The 27,401-nt window shown below is 35.8% G+C and overlaps 1 protein-coding gene across 1 annotated transcript in view; it reads right to left on the reverse strand.

Moving 5' to 3' along the window:
• LOC139715754 (receptor-type tyrosine-protein phosphatase epsilon-like) overlaps positions 1 to 27,401 on the reverse strand; it is a 49,106-nt gene that overhangs the window by 13,088 nt on the left and 8,617 nt on the right. The window contains exons 2-11 of the mRNA XM_071627304.1: positions 12,438 to 12,646; positions 11,229 to 11,353; positions 8,106 to 8,380; positions 7,070 to 7,157; positions 6,446 to 6,522; positions 4,880 to 4,916; positions 3,541 to 3,638; positions 2,982 to 3,104; positions 2,266 to 2,413; positions 481 to 617 (exon numbers count right to left, since the gene is read on the reverse strand). Of these exons, the coding sequence (XP_071483405.1) occupies positions 481 to 617; positions 2,266 to 2,413; positions 2,982 to 3,104; positions 3,541 to 3,638; positions 4,880 to 4,916; positions 6,446 to 6,522; positions 7,070 to 7,157; positions 8,106 to 8,380; positions 11,229 to 11,353; positions 12,438 to 12,580 (1,251 nt within the window). The 5' untranslated portion in view covers positions 12,581 to 12,646. The remainder of the gene's footprint in view (positions 1 to 480; positions 618 to 2,265; positions 2,414 to 2,981; positions 3,105 to 3,540; positions 3,639 to 4,879; positions 4,917 to 6,445; positions 6,523 to 7,069; positions 7,158 to 8,105; positions 8,381 to 11,228; positions 11,354 to 12,437; positions 12,647 to 27,401) is intronic.

A 27,401-nucleotide genomic window follows, 5' to 3' on the forward strand; every position in this document is an offset into this window, starting at 1 on the left:
ATGGATGAGTCATCACGCCCAAGTCTCACGATATTTTGGTAAAATTCATGCGAAAAAAAAAATCCTTCCAATAAAACCGTGTCATATTTCATCATCAAGTTCTTAATCTACTCTCGGTGAAAGTGAGTTGTTTTGGATTTCAATCCAGACGGCATTTGTAAATGTCTGGAATGGTGGTCGATAACAAAGACATGAAAGAGAAACACTTAATAGTATAGATAAATTTAGCACTCCTCCCATTTCCAGCATTTCCGTATACTGAAAATATTCTGTAGACTTATCTTTTATTATGTATTGTGATGTAATTTTTGCATTCATTTTTTTGTGAAATATTTATATGTTCAGATGTTTCTGTTGGAAATGGAAAAAATGAATGAATGATTGATTGAATGAATGAATGAATGAATGAATGAATGAATGAATGAATGAATGAATGAATGAAAGTGTCTGCAGGTTGATGAGGGGAGTGGTCAAACCAACCGGTGTCTGGACCATCTGTGGACGGCACTGCCTCATCTGCCTCACGTAGTTGAAGATGTCTACGACACCGGTCAGGTCCGCTCTCTCCATCTCATTGTGCAGGGTGACCACCACTCCGGTTCTCCCGACCCCCAGCACTGCAGGTTTCAAACAAGATAGAGGCTCAAAAAGTCATCAATTTCAACTTTTTATATCATTTTATTGATGAAAATTCAAAATTAATGTCAAGCCAATTTCCAGATTGTCCTTGCGATTAAACTTATGGGATACAAAAAAAAAATCGTGATTGTGTAAGTACATATCCAGAATAACGAGATCAATATTATTTCTACTATAGCAAAATGCAAGCACTCCTGTTGATAATGCACAAAATCCACTTTTAGATGTATATCTCCGACAATACTCTGAAAGTTAGACGTCAGCAAACCATCTTGCAGATCTAAACCATAGCCCAAAGGAACTAATGGACATCTATATAACGACATCTATCACGTGTATAGGAGTTTGGGATATTCGTGGGCCGGGAACAGTATGAAAGACAACTGAGACAAATCTCAGATTATATAGATAGTATAGTTTTGGTTTAGATGGGGGATTCAGATGTCAACTTTTTGAGAGATAGTTAGAAACCATTTAAAGAGCGTACAATTCTAAGAGGAGTTCAAAGTTTTATTTGATGAAAATGGCTGAGATATCCAAAAACAAAGTAAAACAAAGTGGTCCTGATAAAAGATGGGTTTCACTTTTATTAGGACCTCCTTGTTTTAAGATATCTCAGCCATTTCAAGATCAATTTTCATTAAACAAACTTTAATTCCTTTTAGAATTGCATGCTTTTTCATATTTCACAAGAGGTTGCTCATTATCGCACAAAAAGCTGAATTCATGAAGCACCATCTCAAGCAAAACTTTACCATCCCTTAGAAAGTTCGGGTCTTGCCTGTCTTTTGAATATTCGATAAGGTGACTGAACGTAGTTTCCTATTATTCAATCGGCTCATTCTTTTTGACAGCTCACATTTTGATAATTATTGCACAATGCAACAAAAATCAAAATCCCACACAAGATGCCAGATAAACATCAAAGGTATTTTAGCAGTTACTGCCAGACAAACAATCTCAATCCGATGCCACTGATAATGCTCCCCTATAGTTCTCATCTTTTCTTCAGATGGAAATTCCATCCTGTTATAATATCACTTTATCTTAAACAGAAAAATAGGAGAATTTGGTGAAAACTTGGGGAAACATAGGACACACACAAAAAGTTATGAGAGAGTACGAAAGTTTAGAGTTCGAAAGTACGAAAGTTTAGAGTATGAGAGAGTACGAAAGTTTAGAGAGTACGAAAGCTCTTCATTGCTTTGTACACAAAAGATCACACATTTTCATTTTTTATTGAGAGAAAAAAAAAATTCCTCAGACCTGTTCTTGGCATATGATAAGAGAAATCATTTTTGCATGTCATCCTCAGCGGATGAGTTTTGTGTGTGCCCAAATATTTGAGAAAAATAGAAATAAGCTAAATTGTATGTACAAAAAAAAATAATAATGGAGTGTTGTAAAAACGGAATAGCCAAGTTGTCATACTCTTCAAACTTTAACAGATACCATATTGTTACTGATCAACTTCTCTGTTTTTTCTGTTATACAAAGCAATACAATGTCAGGATGGAAGTTCCCTTTAAATTCCCAACTTTTTGTATATCTTCACGCAACATACGATACAAGCTTCTGACTTATAGGGTAAGAGTTCGCCCTTTCACAGTCGCTTGTCATATTACCTGCAATGTACCAAAAGGGGCGTGGTCTTTCCCTCACGTGACAGTTTCACCTGTTCGATGAATTTAAGGACGACAGACGCATTGCGGGGCACACCCTTGTCCGGCCATTTAACAAAGTGGAAATGATCGACCCTCCGGAACTCTCCTCTCTGTATGGTTGGATGGGTTGTTGAGAGGGCGGGGCGGGGCGGGGCCGGGGGTGGAAGGAGGTGAGGAGAGGAGGAGGGTTAACAGCACTGAACAGACACACACATACACACACAAACAAAACAACCGAGGAGATTAGCAAACATAACCAGATTAGAATATACTATTAATGTTCATATGATGTAAGTGGCTGCGATTAGACAAATGATTTGATAAAATAGGCCAACACTAATTTAATCGAATCCACGTAGTCGTACGTGTATACATGATTTATTATGACGTGTATCTTATTCTACCTTTGTATCTTATTCTACCATGTCTCATGTTGTTAATGTCACTGATCTCAGTGACAGGAAATGGACTGCCACTATTTCGTATCTATTGTTACTCTTACCTACATTGCATAAAATCCTAAGCAAAACCATTGATCTACCATCTGTGATGCTTTGATCTCTGATGATTTCCGAGAGGTTTGCGAATCAACAGTCACTTTGGTAGTCTCAAAGTTCACGCAAACAGGCAAAATATATAATTCGATGATCCAGACATAAACAGCTCGTTACCTCTCACCTTTTCGATGGTGAAAGCTCGTCTGACATCATACACTCCGTGATTTTCCCCATCACAGAACACAGTGATAGTGTCGTATACCACTGAGCTTTCGCAGCCAGGCCAGTACTGCTCGCATTTGGTCTGTTAGTTGAAGTCATCGTATAGGTAACAGTTATGCATAAAACAAGCTTTAAAAAAAGACAAGCAAAACGTTAATAGAAAGGGGGGCTAGAAGGAAAAACAGTAGGCAGTAACCTTGTATTGCTCTATATATATCAAAACATAAATGTCTGTTTGTTTGTTTTATTTTTCTTCAAACACAATTCCATACATAAATCAAGATTCTTTTTCGTAATATCACCTAAAATATCAGTATGCAGATATGTGATAAAAGCGTGTGATAAAGTTGTATATTATAGAGGAATATGTATGTATGTATGTATGAATGTATGTATGTATGTATACACAGTACAGAATTAAGAAAATATTCGATTTTCGATTCAGCCAATAATGTCATTTGGTCCGAACCTTAAAAGTATCTGTAAGCACGTATATCATACGTCACTATTCGGTTTACCTTGCCCTTTTCCACCAGATTGGTCACCATGACAATGGTGTCGATTTTTTCCTGCCAAACCATTCTCCAGAAATCACTGGCAGACGCCACGTTTGGACCTGAAGACAACATGAGAAGTACATCCAAGAACACAAACAAAACTCGAGATAAGTATGTATGAAGAGACCCTGGTCACGATGGTAATGATTCCGAGTGATGAATACAGTTGCTGAAAGTAATGTTGGATGTACCTTTTGATCTCTTCATGGCTGAAAGGAAAAATCATTGTATTGTATAACTGTTGTTTTCAGACACAACTTTGTTGAAAGTAAATGGTAACACAGCTGTGGTGACATAGTTTCTTTTGATGAAAAGCAGAAACAAAGTACTGATATGAAAATCAGAATGAATGTCACTATCAATTCACCATGCATGTCCATCGCGGTCCTTGATTGACAACACATCGTTGCCAATGCTGCTATCTGCCACGTGTTAAGTCAGTGATCATTTTACCATTAAACAATGAGTGGTTCGATGATGTTTCCTTGTTTGATCATTTTTGTCCTTATTCGCTGCAAGTGTAGTATCTCATGTTAACTACAATGAAAGACTCATATTCTTTTTTTAGACACATTTGGTCACATTCCATCGTTTCGGTTAGAGATATATCAAAGGCCTCCAGATCATTTAATTTATAACAGATCCTTCAATTGGCAATGTATCTGGATAAACAAATTTAATGTTTATGTCTCATACCGGCAAACTTTATGTCGTAAATGTAACCAGTTCCATGTAATATTTTTCGATATAAGATATATAGTGAAATTCATTATAGCCAACTTCATCATGACAAGATATTTGACCAAAGACTTTACAAGTTGATAGCATAATCGTATGTGCTGGTTTTTTTAGAATACTTATTATAAAAACTATGGCTATAAGCTATATATCGTCGGTTGAGAATGATAAGGGCGTTAAGTGACCACAAAACCCATAGTGTTGGAGAAGACTTAAAGCCCTTCTCATTCTCAACAGACGATATATTCCGTAAAATATACATTGATATTTCATGCTATATTCATTAAAAGTATGGTAGGCGTTAATCACGCAATCAAATCATTGATCATTTGTAGGATAAACTGAAATTGAGTATAATATTACGTTCAAAAGCAGCCATAATTGCCTGTTTCCGGAAGAACTCTAGTTTCTATAGCCAAGAAGCAACCAATCAGCTGTCAGAAATATAAGTGGTTGTTGTGGGAACCACAGTCATTGCGATTAACAGTGGCATCCTACTTACGAAGATCATGGTAACAAAGAGGCACAGAGTTTAAAAAGGGAACACTATCACGTGACCTACCTTGTGACGCGATGTACGAGCAGCCTTGTGAAAAGCCCTAGGTGGAAACCAAACCACAGAAACACACACTTTGAATACATATTACACATGGACGATACCATAATAGCTATATAATGCTTAAAGGAAGTATGTAGTTCGTGTTGACTTTGTGGTATTGATTCAGGATACCCTCAACATCGCATAATGTGGCCAAATGAATATCTAAGTGCGTGTTTATACTTTTCTTCGGATTGCTTGGATACACCCACAAAAAAAAATAATAAAAGTACCTTCCAAACAAAGATTCTGCCAGTGACATTATCTGTCGATTACTGTTTAAGTATGAATATGATTAACAAAAAACATTGGACTGCATTTTCCCTGGACTGAGCTTGATTTGCATATTTCCATGTTACTTATATGATAAGCATAATGCATTGCAGGAAAATATGCATTGAATTATGCCTGGTCGGGGAAAGTGTATTCAAATATCTTTTGTTTATCCTTTACTTTAGCAGTGATTGACAGATGAAGTCCTAGCAGAATCTTGGTTTCAGTCACAGCATACATTTTTTTGAAACATTCTATGATCAAAATTGACATACTATCATGTGATATATTCGTTTTGCCGTGTGTTCTGCTTTGTTTGTTTCATTTTCCGTCTGAGATGATGGCCGGATAACCCATAAATACAGCTGCACTATACCCCTAGGTTTTTTACCATGTTTATAGAGTCTCGTTAGATGCGAGCATGTTTCCATGTGTGTGCGCGTGTGAAAATGTATGTAAAATTACACCAAAACGGAAGTGTCACTTACATATACGTTGAACATGTATGTAAAATTACACCAAAACGGGAGTGTCACTTACATATACGTTGAACTCCTAATTCAAGTCGATCATTACTAGCACTAGAAAAGGGAAAATGTTTGGAACTACATTACTTCTACTTGTCTGAGCAAGTGTCGGGCACATTGTTCCATTGAGAATAGTGATGTACGCTTTAAAAAGAAATGATTGTTGTTGTAATGTATGAAATAATATGCAAACATTGATATTTCCGTTTTGCTTACAGTCTGAAGTAAGATGACATCTACCATAATATTTTTGATTAATATTCTGAAATATCTTGTTTTTGCAGTTCGTATGCCATTCTTAATTGTGAACTGGCTGAAAAATGAACGTAGCTGACTTCAAAGCTGTTGATTGTACTTAAGCGCCTATTTGCATTTGTATTTATTGTATTTGAACCGTATGTTTTATGTTATAGCTTATTTCATTGATATTGTTTGTAATTTCTTACATTGATATAGCGGATTCTGGGTGCATACACTGGTCGGGGCGAAGGTCTCGGGCCTTTTCCTCGCCTTGCAACCAGCGGTATGCGCTTAGAATCACCAAATTTTTTATATCATGTAATATGACTTTATCCGTGTAGTTTGTCTGTTGAAATTTCAAATGAATAGTATTTCTATTACTACTTCTACTACTACTACTACTACTACTACTACTACTTATTACATCGTATGATAATAATGATGATATAAATAATACTCGCGTGACTATTAAAAAGGATATTATACTCACCGGGATGTGATTTGCGTTGATATAGTCACTATTTGGAATACCGTCGATGAGTTCGAGAACAACTCGAGAATGGTCGTCTGTTTAATGGCAAAACGAGAAATAGAAGATAAAAACATTGTTCTTAATACTCTCTCGCAGACAGCACCTAATGCTAAAAAGGGCAATCGAAAGTGAGATATATCACTTTTCGCTAATACAACGAACTCTGGGATTCTTTCGCGGGATTTAGCAATTAAGACAACAAACAGTTAGGAAATCATCCAAAAAAAATCATTTACGGTATGCATTGTTATATTGCCAAAAGTATTGATGTTTTTCACATCAAGTTACGACATTCGACACTCAATAAATCAAATAAATTCCGTGATTATTATACTCTGAGTAGAAAGATATTATACTAGATCTATTAAGCACATAAGACCCTGCACCGTTCTAGACACCAAGTGGATTCCTAGGTAATTTCGATCGTCGGCTTAGTCACATAATCTCAAAGTATTATTTCATATTACGAAGTGAAGCCGTGATCGAGTATCAGCAACATGAAAAGTTATAGTTTTCCCTTCAACCCTTTTCAAAGATTCTTGAAGAAGTTCCTTTGAAGTTTAGACCCAGTTATGTACTTACATGGCAAGATGTTTTTATATCGATTCTTCTTGACATTGGCCTCTATTTTGGCACAGCGTTGAGTTTTATGCGAGTTATCAGACAGATTCTGAAGGCAAAAGGGGACACGGGAAGAGAATGCAGTCAACCTTTTACTAAACACTTTGAATAGAATTATATTCACAACCATTCACAATACCTAATCATCAATTTATCACAACTCTTTCCTTTGCAAAGTAGCACGTACTGGTGATACAGTGCCGCATATACAAAATTTAACAATATATATATTTATAAATCAGAAGGTGGCAAAACACTTGAAACCATTGAAAGAAAATAAATCAACAGTCATATGCCCGACATAATCACCGAGTATCTATAACTGACGTAAATATATTAAACGATGAAAGAAAATTTTGGATGAAAAAAAAAACCCCACTGTGCTTGCACTTTTAACCCTCAAGTCTTCACAAAGATTATATGTCCTTCTTCAAGGTAAAAACTATAAAAAAAAGTAGAATGGCAATTTGTGTCAGAATTAGCAGCTTTCTGTTTCTAAACCTTGTTTTTATATTCTTTTTTTTGGGGGGGGGGAAGGGGGAGTGGGGTGTTTTCCGGCAAATACAAGTATATTCCATTCACTGATTATGCGTTTGGTTTGATTGATATTGATTTAGTTCATTGTTTGTTGTTAACGATAAATATTTTCATATTAAATGTGTCCTGGTGTAAAAGAAATAAAATAAAACACATTAAGTACATAAGTGTAAAGCTTCGAATAAAAATCTAAAGGCAGTGCTTTATCATACATGGATGGATCATTGCACATTGAGTTAAGAAGATCAATCTTTTGTGGTATTCTTCCTTCTGTAGGAATTGTGTCATGGACACTAGGCATATCTGTCTCGTCAGTTTGAAACTCACTGAAATTCGTTTGCTCAGTCATGCCAGTATTCAAACTAACATCCAATGACTCACACATACACATATACATACAAACATAGTTTGTTGCCTTGTGCGTGAGAGATCAAACTATAGGCGTGAGATGTACACGCACCGACCACTCGTCTTCGAATGAGTTGCTGTCTTTCTTCATTTCCTTGACGTGCTCGACAAACACAGCGACGGGAATGGGAGGGGGAGTCATATTCTCTAGATCACCGTCCGAATTTTCCAGCATCAGTTCGTCGTCGTTTATCGTGTCCCCTCCGTATTGGTAGTCTTCCTCAATCTTTTCCTGGCGTTCCTCCTCCTTGACGAGACCATAATCTGTCACGGGGGACTGTTTCGGTGACGAGAGCAAAATCTCCGCAGACTCTATTGCAACGTCAACTTTGGCAACAAACAAAAAATACAATGCAAGTATAAATAACATATGACGCTCTGTGAAACATGGGTAGAACAGCTTATCCCTCTTTGATGACGGAGTGACTTACCTTAGAAAATTTGTCATGTATAGGCCTATTATGTGCATTGAAAGTGCGTAATTTGATGTAGAATGTGCCTTAATTGCATTTTAATGGGTATCTTTTGTTTGTTATCATTGTTCTCGAGAAGCTGTTAAACAATCCGTCTTTAATTGGTGACTACCACAGAGGATAAATATTGCCCTTATCATCGAGGATCAAGTGGATATAGCTAATGAGTCATTAACACATGATTAAGTTTGCAAAAACTAACTCCAGAAAAGGAAACCCTTCTTAAAAAAACACTCAGAAAAATATTCATGGACTGGTAATACGTGTACCATTTCAGTTCATTATGAAGGTTTTGAGAGGTAATCTTTCCGTTTTGTGGTAACTAATACTATGTGTACACATATTTTTTCTCATATGTAGTGTTTGGGGTTAAGCCTTCCATAGACAACGAAGAGTGTTATTCATTGCGTATTTCTGCATATAGAAGTGACAGCATAGTGGTAGAGTACATCACTGACTGTTTTGGTTTTTTTTTTTCATTCTCATCTATGATGAGTTCTGATAACAAGAGAGAAAAGACCTATTATAATCAGGTTTGTTTATGACTGGAACAAATTTCGTGCTGTGAAGTTATGAGCAAAAGTCTTTCCCTTTCCTTAAAGGTATGTGTGGCATTGCTTCATTATTGCCCTGTTTTATGAAGAGTTATAATTGATTGTATAGTTGATTTCTATTGTAAGTCTCGGTATATGGCAGCTTGTGTAGTAAGGAAATTTATAATCGATTACTTTTTTTTTTTTGGATAAAACGGGGCCCAGGTCTTTGATAAAGGCTCACTTTCATGGAATTCATTAAATTGTGTGAGTTTTTTGCACGCTTTTCAAAAGCCTCTCATTTTTTCTTCTCTCTTTTTTTTTTGTCGTTGTCATTGTCTTTCTTTCTGTTTGTTCTTCCTTTCCTTGATTTCTTTATCACTTGATTGATTACCTTGCTTTATTTCAGTTTGCAGTATTTTTCCTGATTGCATTGTTTTACTTTTAGTGTCATTATGTATTTTCAACTGTTTTAATGCAATTGCATTTTGGTTGGAAATGAAATGAAATGAAATGAATAGCTTGTTTTTCTTTGACGTTCTTCTACGTCCGCTCTACCTTCTATTTTCTCAATTCCTCCCTTCTCCCTCCTCATTCTCCGTTTCATTTCATTCAATTTCATTTTATGTTATTTCAATTTTAATTTCAAACAACAATGCAATAGCAAATAAACATTTCAAAACACATAATTTACACAAAATCAATTCATCTTCTTCTGCTTCCCCACAGCCACACTTTACATGTATCTATTCGACCCAAAAAAAAAATGGTCAGAGCTGCCACAACTTCTGACCGAGACGTCAAAAGGAATGGTCATCCAAGTTGTGTCATGGAGTCATGGAGTTGTGTCACAAAGTTGAATAATACAGAGCTCTGTTTCATGAACTCTGTTTTCGGAACGGTATTCTTCACCAGTCTGCAGTTTCCCATTCACCTTGCCATAAGAATCTAGTTTTTGTATTTGACTATTACATAGACAACAAATAGTGAATGTTCCTCATTCATGAAGTGAAACAAGATTTCACATTAGATGAAAGATGAGACGCTCTATTCACTTACACGTTTCACCTTAGAGTACTTCATATTGCTCACGTCGTGCAAAGTCGTGTAATATTGCACTCGTGGCAACTCATTATGTCCACATAGGCAAACAGCCTTTGTCAGAGGTCCCGAGTCTTATCGACAGATATTTCGTTTACACAACACATTGCACAGAGATGCAATACATATATTATATGTATATATATATATATATATATATATATATATATATATATAACATCATACACATGTATAAGTGCATATATGAATGTATAGATATAGATTGATAATTATACATAACTTATACATATCTACACATATGTATATATCAATATACGTATTTCAGCAGCCCCTCAATTTTCATTTCCATCAAGTCCTTAAAGGGGAAATCCAGTCCAAAAATAAGTTAGTCTGATAAAAAAAGAATAACATTTCACGAGTTCAACGACAAAAGATTGACTGAAAATGGATAAAAAATAAGGAAGTTATGACATTTTGACGTTTTGCTAATTTCTGCAAAACAGTTCTTGTACAGTGGATATGAATATGCAAATGAGTGAGCTGAGCACGTCATTTCCTCACAATTTTCCACTGAACGTGTACAAAAAATGACGAGAATTCAATGTTTCTGTCAATGAAGTCTTTAACATGATGCATTTGAATGAAAAACTGGAAATTTCAAAATTTTATGTACAAACTATAATTAATATGGCAAGTTGTGAATGGGGATGACAATGTCACTTTCCCATTTGCATATTCATATTGACCGTTCAAGAACTGTTTCCTATAAAAAATGGCGAAACTTCGAAATGTCATAACTTCGTTTTTTTTTTCATCCGATTTTGATCAAAATTTTACCGTTGAACTCGTACTTTTTTTATCAGACAAAATATTTTTACTGGATTTCCCCTTTAATGAAATAAGATGTATACCTACTGATCATGTAACACTACAATATATGTTACAAGAATATACCATCATATTGACCTTTGTAACAATAATGATGATAATAATAATAATAATAATGTATTACCAATGTATATTGCTTTGAAATGAAAATAAAACATATATATATATATATATATATATATATATATATATATATATAAGTAAACACTTCGTGCTTACCATTGACTACTTCGCCGTTGACGGAATCGGAGCCATCTCTTCGGTAACGTACTTCAGGGAGTGATTGAGGGGCAGGTCTTCCTGGTTGACGCCGTTGTCGTTGTCTTTTTCGTTTTCTTATCCACCTTTTCAAGTCAACCACAATGAATGAAGACGTTGATGATATGAACTAAAGGTTGCTCTCACTATTCAAGAATGTTATAAGTCTGGATGACCTAGTGTAAAACCGACCAATTATCAAGAGGAAGGAATTATTATCAAGGAATTATGTGTAAACGTGATAAACCGCTTTCCAAGACAGTTAAAAAACACGTTTAAAATGATACATCTCTGATTTGCACTTTGCACCTATTTCTGGACGGGATTGTTTTCTGTTTTATATGCTTTATCATCAAATGAGATTTCATTTCATTTAAGAAAACAAACTAGCAAAATATAGCCAAGACTTTGATAACGTTCAAATAGAATCTGCAGATAGTAAGACGGTGGGATCGAACCCTGATCGTCACATGCGCAAAGTGCACCTGATGATAAAATTATTTTGTACAGCAATAGAAATCTAGCAACTGTTCGATCAATTACAACCAGCTGGAACTCCATCTGTTAAACCCTCTTGGTATAGGTGTTTGCATGAATATATATATATATATATATATATATAACTATACATCTATATACATCTATATAAAATATAAATAATAATGAATAAATAAATATATGAATAATAAAACGAGACGTGTTTTCTTCTTTTTATCTTCATTTTATTTGATCTCTCGGCCCTAGGCCTCAATTAGGATCTATTATTGTAACATACTGAGTACAGAACATGTTAATGCTATTGAAAATATTGTCGATAACAATGTATAATAAATGTCACGCTTATTACATTTATGGCATATATACGTACATGTATACAAATTTATGCAAAAGTATTCATTATAGAAACGTGACACAAATGACTGCAGTTGTTAATCCCATCGTCTGTAAAATAATATATAGATATATATTATTCTTAAGTAACTACATACATGTTGATGATGGGCTGTGTATTAGTTGCATGGCGTACCGTGACAGGTGGATAGTTTGACTGAGGGTGTACCTGAGTGTCGTGTGTTTGTATGTGTATGTATGTGTGTGTGGATGGGAGGGGCTTTGTTGCACAAGCCCTCTGTTTGTTGTTGTTTAAGATCAAACAAAAGCGGATTTTACCAGTAAAGGGCCAATCCAGTTACCACCACGACCAGCAGCACGCAGGCTATTGAAAGGAATGTGACCCCACCATTAGGTTGAGGAGGCCCATTGTCTGATGTAGACTTCGCCGAAGACATTGATGTTGGCATTTCTGTTGACATTGTTGTTTCTTTTGATGTTGGGGAATGATCAGCGTTCTGAAATCATTGGCCAGGGACTCGACTTATCTGTAGGCGAACGAGAGGAAACAAATCTTACCAGAATGCGCACAACTTGTTACATATAGTATGTGATTAATTCTACCGATGATTTTAACTATATGATTAATTCTATCTATAAATAAATGTACAATGGTATATTGATGCATTTGATATGAATATATTCTATTGGTATATTGGTACTGCTGTTGTTTCCCTCCAGTGTGCCACGTCCTGGCTTTTTAGTGGTACACTCTTTTCCGTCGTTATGTTTACTTTTTTTTTCGGTTACCATGAAAAGTGTGCATTGTTTCTTGTTTTTTTTTTTCTTGTTATAATATCATTCGTGCATATACTGATATTGTGTTCGATGAACTTTCCTTATCAGATGAATGAAAGTCAAAATTGACAACTAATTGTACCGCTTTAAATCATGTTTTTTTCTTTGATGGAAATGACTAAACTATTGAGTTGAAATTGATTTGAAAAATTGAAACTCTAGGCGTCAATGTACTCATCTCAATTATCACATTCAGGGTGAAATTCGAAGAACTCAGGCAATAAAAAAGGCACATGGATACTTAAATGCAAAGGAGGGTGCTAAAATGAATTGACCTGTTAATAATAGAAACATTAACAGTCAATTGATTCTATAAAATGCACAGTTCAGTGTGATTCTGTGCCCCATGTTCTTTAGATTGGAAATCCATCTACAACCCCTGTGGAGACGGCCCAGTCCCAAATTAGATTGAGAAAAACGTCGGCTTCTGAATCTGTTAGATCGAGATTTTCAATCCAGTTTCATCTCAATCTGAAGATTATTTAAAGAGAGTTACTAACCACTCCTATTGTTCCCTACTCCTTTCTCCTATTATTATTATCTCACATGAATTCTCGAAAGCGAGAATTACGAAATAAAATAGGTGTCAATGTATGCACTGTGTGAAAAAAAAACGGAGGGACCCACTAAAAAGACAGAGCTTGTAGAGTGTGGGGCCCCTCTTGTATTAAAAGCCCGATGCAAAAATTGAATTGAAAACAACAACAAATCGGCACAAACAGTTTGTCACAAAAACGTTTTGCAGCCCACTAAGAGACAGACGAACAAACAGTTATACATAAAACAAAAACAAACAGAGTAATGAGCATAAAACAGGACTGTAACAGCAACAAGACTACTTGTAGGGAAAAAACTGACTAGACGACACAAGAGGAAACAAGGCTATAGCGTGATGAAGAGGTAACAAAATAGACAGGAATATGCAACAGAGACAACATCCTCGGAGATTTGAGGAAGAAAGAGAAGAAGAAAAAGAAGAAGAAGAAAAGAATATAGAACAAACCCTTCAACTGCGAAGTATAGGTTAAAGAAGATCTTATGGTCAAGGCTTAAGCAATAGTAACAATAATAAAGAGAACGGCAATGCAGATATTGCAGACGAGTAACAAAGTAAGCCTATAAACTAATCTGATTCTGAGAGTCGTCATTATAAGATTGTAAAAGAAAAGATTTTAATCTCCTTTTAAATGAGTATATAGAAGGAGCAGATTTTAAATCATGATTCAGGGAAATCCAATAATTTGGTCCAGTGTAAATAAGTGTATTCTTTGCTAGAATCGTTCGAAGAAGTGGTAAATGAAACTCGTTAGAGCGTCGGGTGGGGTAATTATGGAATGATTGATCTTTTTTGGAACATAGAACGAAAGATAGGTGGGAGTAAACTGTTATCATACATATGCATAAATTGACCTAAATTACATAAAAATAATTCGTTGATTTTTAATAGCTTATAACAGTCAAACAATGCATTTGTATGTGAACGCTAGGAGAATTAGAAATGATACGGAGGGCTTTCTTTTGCAGTAATAACACTCTATTCAGCAGCGTCTGATGAGTATTGCCACAAGCTAAAATTCCATAATTAAGGTAAGGAAGTATCAAAGAGGAGTATAACACTAGTAAGGTCTTTTCATGAATATAGAATTTCAGTCTGTTCATAACACCAATATTGCGAGAAATAATTTTGCAAATATGATCAATATGTATTTTCCAAGAAAGTTTATTATCTACAAAAATACCAAGAAATTTAAAATATGACACACTTTCTAAATCACAATCATTCAGAACTATATCTGAATTCAAAGAATCTACAGTATTGCTGAAAAGCATATATTTTGTTTTTTGAACATTCAATGATAACTTGTTAGCTCTGACCCAGTTGGTCACTTTTTTCAATTCCGTATAAACTTGTTGAACAAGAACATTCAATTCAATTCAATTCAATTCAATTCAATTTTTATTTCCATTTCCATTGAATAAACAGAAAAAAATATATACAATACATTTACAGAACAAATTTATAACAATTTCAAAGAAAACGTACAAGTGGTCACGAGTAACAACAGAATTTCGTTTCTAAGGTATATACCTAATACAAAGATTAGAATGGAAATGGAGGGTCCCACTTAAAAAGCAAAGCTTGTAGGGTATGGGACCCTCAAAAAATACGTACACAAAGTCAAAGAAACCAATGTCAACTGACATGAAATTAACTTAGGAAGGGGAAAAAAAGAAGAAGAAAAAAAAAGAACAAAAAAGGGGGAAATGAGACTATGGTACAACACGCGCCATCGTGGACACAAGCATACTGTACTTCATGATTAAAATGCAATAACAAAACAATACAACGCTCCCTGGTTTGAAATTGCGATTGATTGGGTGCATATGCCGGTATGAATGCATAGGAACGGATATAAGAAAAAAAGAGAAAGAGAATAGACTCACTGTTACTGGTACAATAAAATAAATATCTGAGGTAAACTTATGTTAGACAGATTGTTTTCCTTAAAAGATGATTTCTGTGTGATATCTTAATACTTGTAAAAAAAACAAACAAACAAACAAACAAACGACTTGATTGAGAGAATGAAACCGAAACTGATTTGGTTGTATATCATAAGATTTCAACAGAAAGAATTTTAATTTGTTCTTAAAAGAATTCAAAGTTTGTGCTGTTATTATGTCGTTGGGAAGTGAGTTCCAATACTTAGGCCCCTCGTAGATGAAGGTTTGCTGAGCCAGCAAAGTCCTAAAAAATGATAAATGAAATTCGTTGGATTGCCTTGTAGGATAATTATGAACAGATTGATTTTTTGACAACATTGATTCAAATATATATGGAAGATTGTTTTTATTGTAATTATACATAAATTGTCCTAAATTAAACAAATACAAATCTTTAATTTTAAATATTTTATTTTCAAAAAATAACGGATCAGTATGAGACAAATATGCAGTGTGACATATAATACGCAGTGACTTCTTTTGTAGCAGAAGTAATTTATCCAAAAGAGTTTGATATGTATTTCCCCATACAAGAATACCGTAATTTAAATAAGGCAATATGAGGGATGAATATAATGTAAGCAGGGACGACAAAGGAAGACAAAATTTAATCTTGTTGATTATACCGATGTTTCGAGAAATAATCTTACATATACTATCAATATGAAATTTCCATGAAAGCTTATTATCAACTGTTATTCCCAGAAATTTGATATAAGAAACATTTTCCAGTGGTGTGCCATCAAAAATAATATCAGCAGGTAGTGCCTCAATGGAGTTGCTGAAAAGCATATATTTTGTTTTTTGAAGATTGAGAGATAATTTATTAGCTTTTATCCATTGAGCAACTTTTTCTAATTCAAAATTTAATGTCTTTACTAGGGTAAAAGGATTATTATGCGAAAAAAACAAATTTGAATCATCCGCAAAGAGAATGAAAGAAAGAATATCTGATGATTTACAGAAATCATTCATATAAATAAGAAACAGAAGCGGACCTAATAAACTTCCCTGTGGGACCCCACATTTAACATTTAACATTTGTGAATTGCAACCATTTAAAGAGACATATTGCTTCCTGTTCAAGAGGTAGCTCCTGAACCACTCCAAGACCTTCCCACGGACTCCGTAATGTTGCAGTTTATTAAGTAAAATATCATGATTAATGGTGTCAAAGGCCTTGGAGAAGTCCAGGAACAAACCTATGAGATGTGAAGATTTGTCGATAGCATGTGCTACTTTTTCAACAAATCTCAATAATGCATGTGAGGTGCTATGTTTTTCTCTAAAACCAAACTGAGTATTTGAGAGTATATTATTGAATTTCAAAAAAGTAAGAGTTCTTTTGTAAACAATTTTTTCAAGAATTTTGGACAATGTACATAACAAAGAAATTGGTCTATAATTATTAACATCTAATTTGTCACCTTTTTTAAACAAAGGGATGACTTTTGCTATTTTCATACTTTCAGGAACAATACCATAAAAAAGAGATAAATTGAATATATGAGATAAAGGATCCGCACTTGAAGATATTACCCCCTTCAGCAGAAAATTACTGATGTCATCGTGTCCAGCACTTTTTTTGGAACGAAAATCAGAAACAATATTGATTATCTCCTGACTATATGTTGGACTAAAAAACATTGAGTTTAAATTTGGTGGAACTAAAAATTCAGAAAAATGTTTATTTGAAGATGGAATTTTGCTTGCAAGATTTTCCCCAATGGAAGAAAAGTGATTATTGAGAATATTACAAATATAATGAGGATCTTCATGAATTTTATCATCAGATCTAATTTTAGTAATATTCGACTTGTTATTTGATATATTCATTGCTTGCTTTAAAACTTTCCATGTATTTTGCATATCATGCTTATAAAATTGTAACTGCTTAGTATAATATAATCGATATCGTTAATCGATATCGTTATGAGCAAGAAAACACTGGTATCATCAGCAAAGTGTATAAAAGAAAGTAACTCTGAAACAGAGGAAAAATCATTGATATAAATTATGAATAACAGCGGCCCTAATAGAAGACTTCCCTGTGGAACGCCACACTTAACATCTCTTATAACTGAATTATTATCTTTAATTGAAACAAAATTTTTTCTGTTTAATAGCTAAATAACTCTTGAACCACTCCAAGGCCTTCCCGCGTATTCCATAGTGCGATAACTTATGTAGTAAAATGTTATGATTAATTGTATCGAAGGCCTTGGAGAAGTCCATGAATGTACTAATGAAATGAGAATGGTTATCAGTTGCATTAACAACTTTATCAATAAAATGTGACCCTGCACCACAAAATGAACAAAAAGTCACCAGACATGGATTTTTAGTTAAGGTCAGATTCTGAAAAAACAGACTCTAAGCTTGAAAATGATATATAACTCAATCCAAATGGACTCTCCTTACCTATCTAAATATTGGAAAGAATGAACACACCCTCGATAAGTGTGAACTGAGAAAAGAGGCTCTGAAGAACAGGGCCTATTCAAGCGTTTAATCTTTACCAAGCCGCGCTAGCTGTGCGATGAATGGAACAAATAGCTGGATGATTACCGCCAGAGCAACAACAATGAAGGGATTAACAGATTAAGCTGAAATTGTGCATGCCTTATTAACACATTCTGTTGATAATAAATGCCAACTTTCAAAGCAGTAGAATTATCCCTTCTAAAGTTATTGGAATTGAAAGTGATGAGCATGGACTTAAAAAATGAAAAGACTCTTTGAGAAACACCTAATCACACTATTCCACTAAAAAGTGTTCCGGAAAAGCTGCTGATAACCCAATTTTATTTTCGTTTTATGATCCCAAACTTAAGTATGATGTAGAAGAAGACTTGCTCTTTCAGAAAATATGAAAAAGTCAAGATTGGCTAGGTTGACCTATTTCACCTATTTTCCGCTCTCACATAAAATCAGTGCGTGCGACTCTTTGTTCGTTTTGTGATGCACGGTCACAAATGAAGAACTGCGTGGATGGTACTATGTTTTTCTCGAAAACCAAGTTGGCAATTTGTGAATATTTTGTGCACATAAGAAAAATTGATAATTCTGGTGTAAATTTTTTTTTCTAAAACTTTCGACAATGAAGATGATAAAGAGATTGGACGATAATTGCTGACATCCAGATTATTACATTTCTTAAATATTGGAATTAATTTAGCCAAATTCATTTCATCAGGAAACATACCATTAGAAATTGACAGATTGAAAATGTGAGCCAAGGGATCTGCAACTGATGATATGACACCTTTAAGGATACAATTATCTATATCATCATAACCGGAACTACGTTTGTGTGTTAAAGAGGATTCAATGTCGATAATATTTGTTGGAGTTAAAAAGAATAGAATTGGGGTTACACTGACCTAAAAATTCAGTAAAATTCTGTTCTGTAGCCGGAATACCGTAAGCACGCGTTTCACCTATTTTTGAAAAAAAAAGAATTAAAAACATTTGCAATATCAACAGAGTCATCAATTATTTCACTTCCATACTTCCATAGACTCGCTCTCGGTCAAAACCAATTGCTATTGTTTTAATTGTTTTCTCCTTCTTTTCTGCTTGTGAGAGATCTCTTTCAGCCACGACCACTCTAGTGCATTAATGTTTGATCTCATTATATGATAATTAGCGTCATCCCTGCTGATAGAACACAGGTTCCCAGTGTGAAACATGAAGTGAAACACAGTGTGATTCACTGTGTGAACACATTGTGAACACGGTGTGATGTCTTTTCACACTGTTATATAGAGTCAAGCGTTAACATTGTGAACACATTGTGGATCATCAAGTCACAGTGTGAACAGAACATACTATGTGAACACTATGAAAAAAAAAACCCTCACAACTATGTGAAATCACCTTTACTGTTAGATTCGAGCGTTTTCGCATACTAGTAGTCGACTATGTGAACACATTGTAAAGACACTGTGGGACTATATTATGTTCCCTCCAGCATGAATTATTGTTGCAATTAACACCATTACTATCGAACTCATTAATACACAATACGTACTGTCATTATCACTACAGTAATAGATCATTTATCATAATATATCATCTTTATGGGCATTTTCCAACTAGATAACAAATTGTATAAGCATTCATGTATGGAAATACCCACACAATCGCGTGGTTCTCCTTGGAGCTATGATGTTACTTTGCTGGATCTGTGGTAAAAACGACTTTTCAAATCTATTCAATTTAGATACATTGTAGTACAATTATTGATTCTAAGTTCTTATCCGTTGTAAAACTTGAGAAATTTTCTTTTTGTGAAAAATAATAATTTATCATTATAACTACAGATTATTTCAGTACTCTGTATTATCGTAAATTATCACTGAATGTACAGGTATACTATACATTCATCAAGGACATATCAATTACCGCAAACACTTCTGTCTTTAATCAGTGTTTACAACAGGGAGATGTGAAACACAACACACATTTTGATTCTTATACTTCAGGCACATAAACACACAAGCAAACCCACGTGCACTCATGCACAAATTACACTCACACAAACACACGTGAAATCATTACACGTTGCACGGACCAAGAGTAACATGCACTTCACTCACGTTCTCACTTCTATTGAGTCCCTTTTTTATATTCCCCTTTTTCCTCAGCTGTCTGTATGTTTTGATATGTTTAGAGTTTTGATATATTGTTTATGTCATTTGCGTTCATGAGTCCTCATCAAGAACAAGCAATAGCTTATAATGAAGATATGCATTTCTCATCTTGTCAATTGTAACTTTATTGCAGTATCACACCCCTCTTTTTTAGGATTATGAAATGATGTGTTTTAAATCAATTGATCTATGCTATGCTATGTGATTGTCGTAACGCTCATTTTACTCTGTATCAAAATGTGTACGTTTTAATTTTTATTTGAAAAAAAAAATATGCCTCAATAAGAACACAATCAAGTCAAGATCAAGCATACATATTTGCGAAAGAGCTCCAGGGTGATAGTGTCATCAAGATTATCTGATCGCTCTGTATAATCATATAGAAAAAAAAATACGTTCCTAGAGATAAAATACAGCTTTAACCAATATAAACGACATCATCTTCAATATGTTATTATTGCTGTTATACATGTAACCCAATACAAATCTGGGTGAGCAGGACAGAATCTATTCTTCTCGAATTCATGTTAAAGGCATGATTTACCACTTGCAGATGAAACAAAAATCCGGCATTAGTGCTTCAAAATAGATCTAAAAATTAATGTGAGTTAGGGATAGAAGCATCCAATGTAAAAATTTGAACCGATATCACCGATGTTAAGTATTGTTAAACATACAAAATGTGAACAATAGTTATAATAAAAATATTTCCAGACTAAACCGTTTACAGTTGTTACATGGTAGTATGTTTTGTGACACAACTGACCTACACTTATACACCAAATGTGATATCATTAACATTTTTGTAATCACTGCTCCCAAGGATAAACAGGGCCTGTAAAAGGGGGGAAATATCAGTGAAAATTAGCGTGCAAAGCTGAAGGTGAATTATGAGGTAATGAAATAATAACCTTTTGACTTGATATAGGATGACAGTGATCAAAGGCACTATTCCACATAAACACGAAAATGCCCAGAAAAAAAAAAAATCGTATTTTGCTCTCTAATTTCCCGCACTGCATCACTTTGTTTTCATTTGTTATTGTATTTGGAGAAATTACCGCAAGAAAATGCAGAAATAAACCAAACTAAACTTCAAATTTTAACTCACATTAAACTCACTGTTTAATGTGAGTTAAAAACGCAATAAGAATACATGCGGTATAAAACATGGGCTATGCATCCACACAAGAATGTACATTTGCGGTGGTTCTCACGTGCTGCAAGGCGATAGACATGTTGTTTCTGTATGATATGCCATTATTCAGTGTTACAATTACGTATTCTTGAGAACGTAATAACGAGCGAATCATTCAACACGTACTTATCAAGTAAAAAAACCCATTAATGAAAAAAAAATCGGTATTCCAGGCAAGCTTTGTTTATGCAGTTTGTATACATGCAATAGTACATTAGCTTCGTTTTGGTATATCTGTACAAGATTTTTGTGTTGTAGATTCGTGTGGTGGCATTAAGCATTACATGCTTTTATGCAAGTCTAGTTTCTTTCTAAGATTTTACATTGCTGTCGAATAGAGATTGAGAGCTTTTTTAGAACAGACAACACATCGCTGGTTTTAATGTATACTGTCTTTATTTTTACTGGTGCGTAGTATAACGTAAATATTGAATAGACTTGCAATATAGCGTGTTTTAACAGCGAGGGTAGCCGTTTACAGTGTTTCCAAAGCCGTAGACTGCTTTTTACACAACTGACCTGCGTATGGGTACCGCCGCTAAAATCCGCGTCCTGTAGCTCTTCCGTCCTGAAAAGATAGCTCTCTACACAGTATCGACCCGACGATTTGGAAGCAATAGTAGTCAGTAGTAGTCATCGACGTACACGTGTCATGAAAACGCACAAACACGGAATTTATAAACTTGATATTTTTTTCCAATGTAATCGCTGCTTTTTCTCTCTTCACAGAAATCGTAGCTGTGCTGTAAATATTTCATTTGCATGTGTTTTTGGAGCAAAATCGGATTTTCAGATAAAACTTCCTTAGAATGGAAGTCCAATTTAGGGGCGTTTGGAGTCGGTCCCCTTGATATTAGAAAGGGCTAAATTCGACGTGCTTTTCCCGTGAGGCGTACTGGCGCTGTGGCATGTGGATACGACCCGAGTTCTATTCCCGCATAGCATAGTGCTTACGTCCTTCGACAAGATGTTTTTACCCACCATGTCCCTCTCGACCCAGGTGTATAAACGGGTACCTTGCAACGCTAGGGTAATAATAATGGCAGGGCCCTCTGGTAGAGCAGTGGCAACACTGAAGAGGCTACCCTCGATAAATAAGACCTCATTATTATCATTATCATACTATTGAAGTTGTGAAGTATCATAATTATATTTTTTGGTCATTGAAGGAGATTAAGGGCTATTACCTGCGAACATTTTTGAAATGATGAAGGGAAACATGATGCTCGCTTCGCGGATTTTTTTTTTTCTTTTAACAAGAATATTACACCTCCCGCGTTACAAACATTAAATTGGGTCCCGTGTGTGTGAGAGACACTACTCATGCACGTAAAAGATTCTGATTCACTCATTCATCGCAAAGAGCAGGTATGCATAACCTGACATTCTTGACATACAGGGCACTGGACTGTATTTGCCATGTTTGTTGCCATCTCTTTTTGGTCAATACTTTGATACTTTTGATTTTACAAGACCAACAACACTAAACTGAATGATTTTCTTTTACCCGCTGAGGAGGTAAACATCTGCTATAGTGATTTAAGCAAAGAGAAATATTCTGCATTATGAATACAATAATGTGTCGTAATTCCTTGGAATACATTTTCTTTTTTGTTTCAAAACTCTATATGAGTAGCACTGGCGAAGCCAGGGGGGGGGGGGCGATGGGGGCGGTCGCCCCCCCCCCCCCCCCTAAGATTTGGACCGGGGATTTGGGAGGCGGAAAAAAAAATGCGTGTATACTGTATGCATGCACATGAAGCGGGTCTCCTTTGCAACCTTTCATCAAATAAGATATTTTTTTTTCAATATTTCACTCAAAGTGTGCACCAGATCGTTGAATTTCAATTCAAAATATGCAAAATCTCTCGTGCTTGGGAGGGGGTATCCCCCTCCCAAACCCTCCCCCTCTGTGACTCTTTCCCTAGCTAAGTTATACACTTATTATGAATAATTCTGAGTGCACAAGACTTATCACTTATATTCCGAAAACTCAAGGTTCCCTCGTGTATAAGGGGAATTTCCCCTTTTAATCGACCCTTTCCTCCCTCAGCCCCCCCCCCATCTGTTTTTTTTTTTTTTTTGGTTTTTTTTTTTTTGGTGATTTCCCAAATGTTGATTCCATCAAATATGCGTATACGAGATATCACAATTTCAACCTTAAAAAGGCAAAAGCTCCATCGGAAGGGAAGGGTGGAGATAACACTCGCCCACGCTTTCTCCCTGCTCGTCCCCCCCCCCCCCCCCCCGCCATGCATAGAAGTAGACTGTGGCTATACCCAGATCGCTTTATTTCAATTCTAAAAACGCAAAAGCTCCACGAGCGGGAGGGGGAATCCCCCTTCCCCTAAGCTCTACCTCACTAGACTTTATACATACACACAGATGGTGCACATTCGGAATAAGAGCTAAATTCCGTGATTTTAACACTTCGATGAAAAAGTACCGAAAATTTGCACCAGATCGCTGAATTTCAGGTCTGAAAACGCAAAATCACCTTCGTGTGGCAGGGGATATGCCCCTATATCTACACCTTCGTGTGCATGCTTTTTCTGTTTGATTGCTGAACAGACAGCGTTCATGATATTCAGTGTAAGAATTAATACAAGAAGACTAGTGTATTTAAATTATACCATTTTATAGGCAAATTGTTCAATAATAATCTACGCTAAAATATACTGCAACCTTAAACAAGTGGGACTGTTTCAACTCGTTAAAACACGCAATAACATGTATCAAATTGCACGATTTGCAATATCAAAATGCAAAAAGTTCTCACCGTGGGAGGGGGGACATCCCCCTCCAACACCCTCCCCTCCCCCCCCCCCCCCCCTCGCTCGCTCCACTCGCTCGGGTTCAGTCGCGTTCATGATATTCAGTGAAAAGAATTAATACAAGAAGTGTATTTAAATTATATCATTTTATAGGCAAATTGTTCAATAAATTAATAATCTACACTAAAATATACTGCAACCTTAAACAAGTGGCACTGTTTCAACTCGTTAAAATACGCAAAAACAAGCATCAAATTGCACCATTTGCAACATCAAAATCCAAAAAGTTCTCACCGTGGGAGGGGGGACACCCCCCTCCCACACCCTCCCCTCCCCCCCCCCCCCCCCCTCGCTCGCTCCACTCGCTCGGGTTCAGTCGCGTTCATGATATTCAGTGAAAAGAATTAATACAAGAAGTGTATTTTAATTATATCATTTTATAGACAAATTGTTCAATAATAATCTACACTAAAATATACTGCTATATACCTTAAACAGGTGGGACTGTTTCACGTCGATAAAACGCGCAAAAACATGCATCAAATTGCACCATTTGCAACATCAAAATGCAAAAAGTTCTTACCGTGGGAGGGGGGACACCCCCCCCCCTCCCACACCCTCCCCTCCCCCCTCGCTCGCTCCGCTCGCTCGGGTTCAGTCGCGTTCATGATATTCAGTGAAAAGAATTAATACAAGAAGTGTAGGGATACCTATTTGAATTATATCATTTTATAGGCAAATTGTTCAATAAATTAATAATCTACACTAAAATATACTGCAAACTTAAACAAGTGGCACTGTTTCAACTCGTTAAAATACGCAAAAACATGCATCAAATTGCACCATTTGCAACATCAAAATCCAAAAAGTTCTAACAGTGGGAGGGGGGACACCCCCCTCCCACACCCTCCCCCCCCCCCTCGCTCGCTCCACTCGCTCGGGTTCAGTCGCGTTCATGATATTCAGTGAAAAGAATTAATACAAGAAGTGTATCTAAATTATACCCTTTTATAGGCAAATTGTTCAATAATAATCTACATCAAAATAAACTGCTACCATAAACAAGTGGGACTGTTTCACGTCGATAAAACGCGCAAAAACATGCATCAAATTGCACCATTTACAACATCAAAATGCAAAAAGTTCTTACCGTGGGAGGGGGGAAACCCCCCTCCCACACCATCCCCCCCCCCCCCCCCCCTCGCTCGCTCCGCTCGCTCGGGCTCGGTCGCTTCGCTCCCTCGCATACTAACCGCCCCCCCCCCCCTAAGATTCAATCCTGGCTACGCCCTTGATGAGTAGCAACATCAGACCTAAACCTGTATGCACGCATGTATATACTATACAGTATGTATGTTTGCACACACACATACATACTTATTATATATATGTATGTGATGTGTGGGTGTGTGTGAGTGTGATATCTTCTTCTGAAGGCATATTGGTTGCATGTCACTTGAACACTATATAGATTGATAATAGTGACGCAATCAAAATTTGAATAAGTATGTCGTTTGCATTACAAAAAAAAAGAAACGTCTGCTATTCATAAATAGATGGAGTATACATTTTGGCTAGTCTGTTATTTTGCACAATCAACAAACTTCCATCAGATCAGATTAATGTGCAGCCACAGAAGATACTTCGTCTGTATGTTAATGCACGGCATATTCCTATTAATCAACTCACGCGAGACTGAGATGCGTGCATGTAATCCATTTGGTTCCAGTTTGTATCGATCACAGCGGATGTCGCTATAGAAAGTGCTTAAGAATATTTCATCGTGCCTCTCGGTTTCCATCTGACACTTCCGTGAAGTTGAAGCTGGGTAAAATGTATAAGTTATAAACACAGACACCATGTCCATTGATTCACCTCGGAGCAAGCTACACATTTTGTCCTTAAGGAAGGTCATGAGGTCATTTAACTGTCATAATAATGATATGCAGGTACGCCAAAAATAATAATGATAATAAAATAACATTTTAACATCAACAATAATTAGATAACACACACGCACACACACACATCTATATAGACTCACTTGGTTAAACAATAGCTTGTTGATTCTTTCTCGCTTATGACGACTCATAAAGTACATTCACATTTAAACTTATCATATCGCATGCCAGTATGTTTACGGTTGTTTAAGAATTGCATGATCGTCGAATGTCACTATATTTACGCCTGCACAAGAACACCTCCCAAAGTAGGGAAACGTTCTGATCAAAGGGGACAAAATATATATTTTTTTCTGTCACAAATCCAGCAACCGTCTTATGATATTCATTTGCTACCAAAATATCTCACAAAAAATATGATATACAATACTACAGGTTTGTTGCCGACCGCTCTACAAGATTTTTGTGCTTTGAACTATAGGGCCTACTACACATTACGCAATACGATGTTATGAAATTGAAGATAATCCTGATATACCATCTAAAATGTTAAATGGAAGGACTATGAATAGCTTTCGTACCAAAAATTTGGTCATGTTACTTACCTCAACTTTGCACTCGACAGAACATTTCCTCTTTGTATCCCACTGTATGATACTGGTAACATTAAGCTTATCAAGAGATTAAGTGAACCATGATCTGACTATCAGTAATCATATATTGGAGACGTTGTAATTCAGAATGGCGAAAGATAGAATAAATAGTCATACTACTTGCTTCCTTGAATTTGTTTACGAATGTACGAAACGTGAATAATCCGGGCGGTCTCCCAAATCCCTGCCAACGCATGCACTATACTAGCGGAGATGCTGCGCTGCGTCTGACTGGTTCACTATAAAGGCGGGTTCGACGCTACAGCTAATAAAGCGAGACGCCACGAGCAGCAGCACCCGGTGGGGGCGTTGCAGGCCATGCTGGATCCAGAATAAAGGTTTAACTAACGAGATTATTTCTGAAATTGAGATTGCATGTTATATAGGCAATTTGAATTTGGCACCTGCAAAATAAAGGTAACAGGAGATATAAACTTAAAGTAACCGCGCTTCGCGCAATTTGCGACATGGGTGATTACTCACTATTTCATAATCATTCGATACGTGTATTACAATTAAGCTAAAAGCAAAGAAGCAATGACAATACCGAGCTAGCAGTAGTTGATAGGAATTGGGAGGGACATAGTGTTTGGAAGAGACTTTGTTAATACACAGCAAAAATATAACTAACTCAGAAGATATTCATAATTAAACGTTTTGATCGTGATTTACGTTAGGGGACAGAAAGGTCACTAAAATACACAGACCAATGTTCATGCAAAGCAAAGAAAAGCAGCAAACTGTTTGTCGTCAGCATTT

The sequence above is a fragment of the Diadema antillarum genome, unplaced genomic scaffold, assembly GCF_040938485.1.
Source record: "Diadema antillarum isolate AM-2024a unplaced genomic scaffold, OU_Dant_1.0 scf00000054, whole genome shotgun sequence".
NCBI classification, from domain to species: domain Eukaryota; kingdom Metazoa; phylum Echinodermata; class Echinoidea; order Diadematoida; family Diadematidae; genus Diadema; species Diadema antillarum.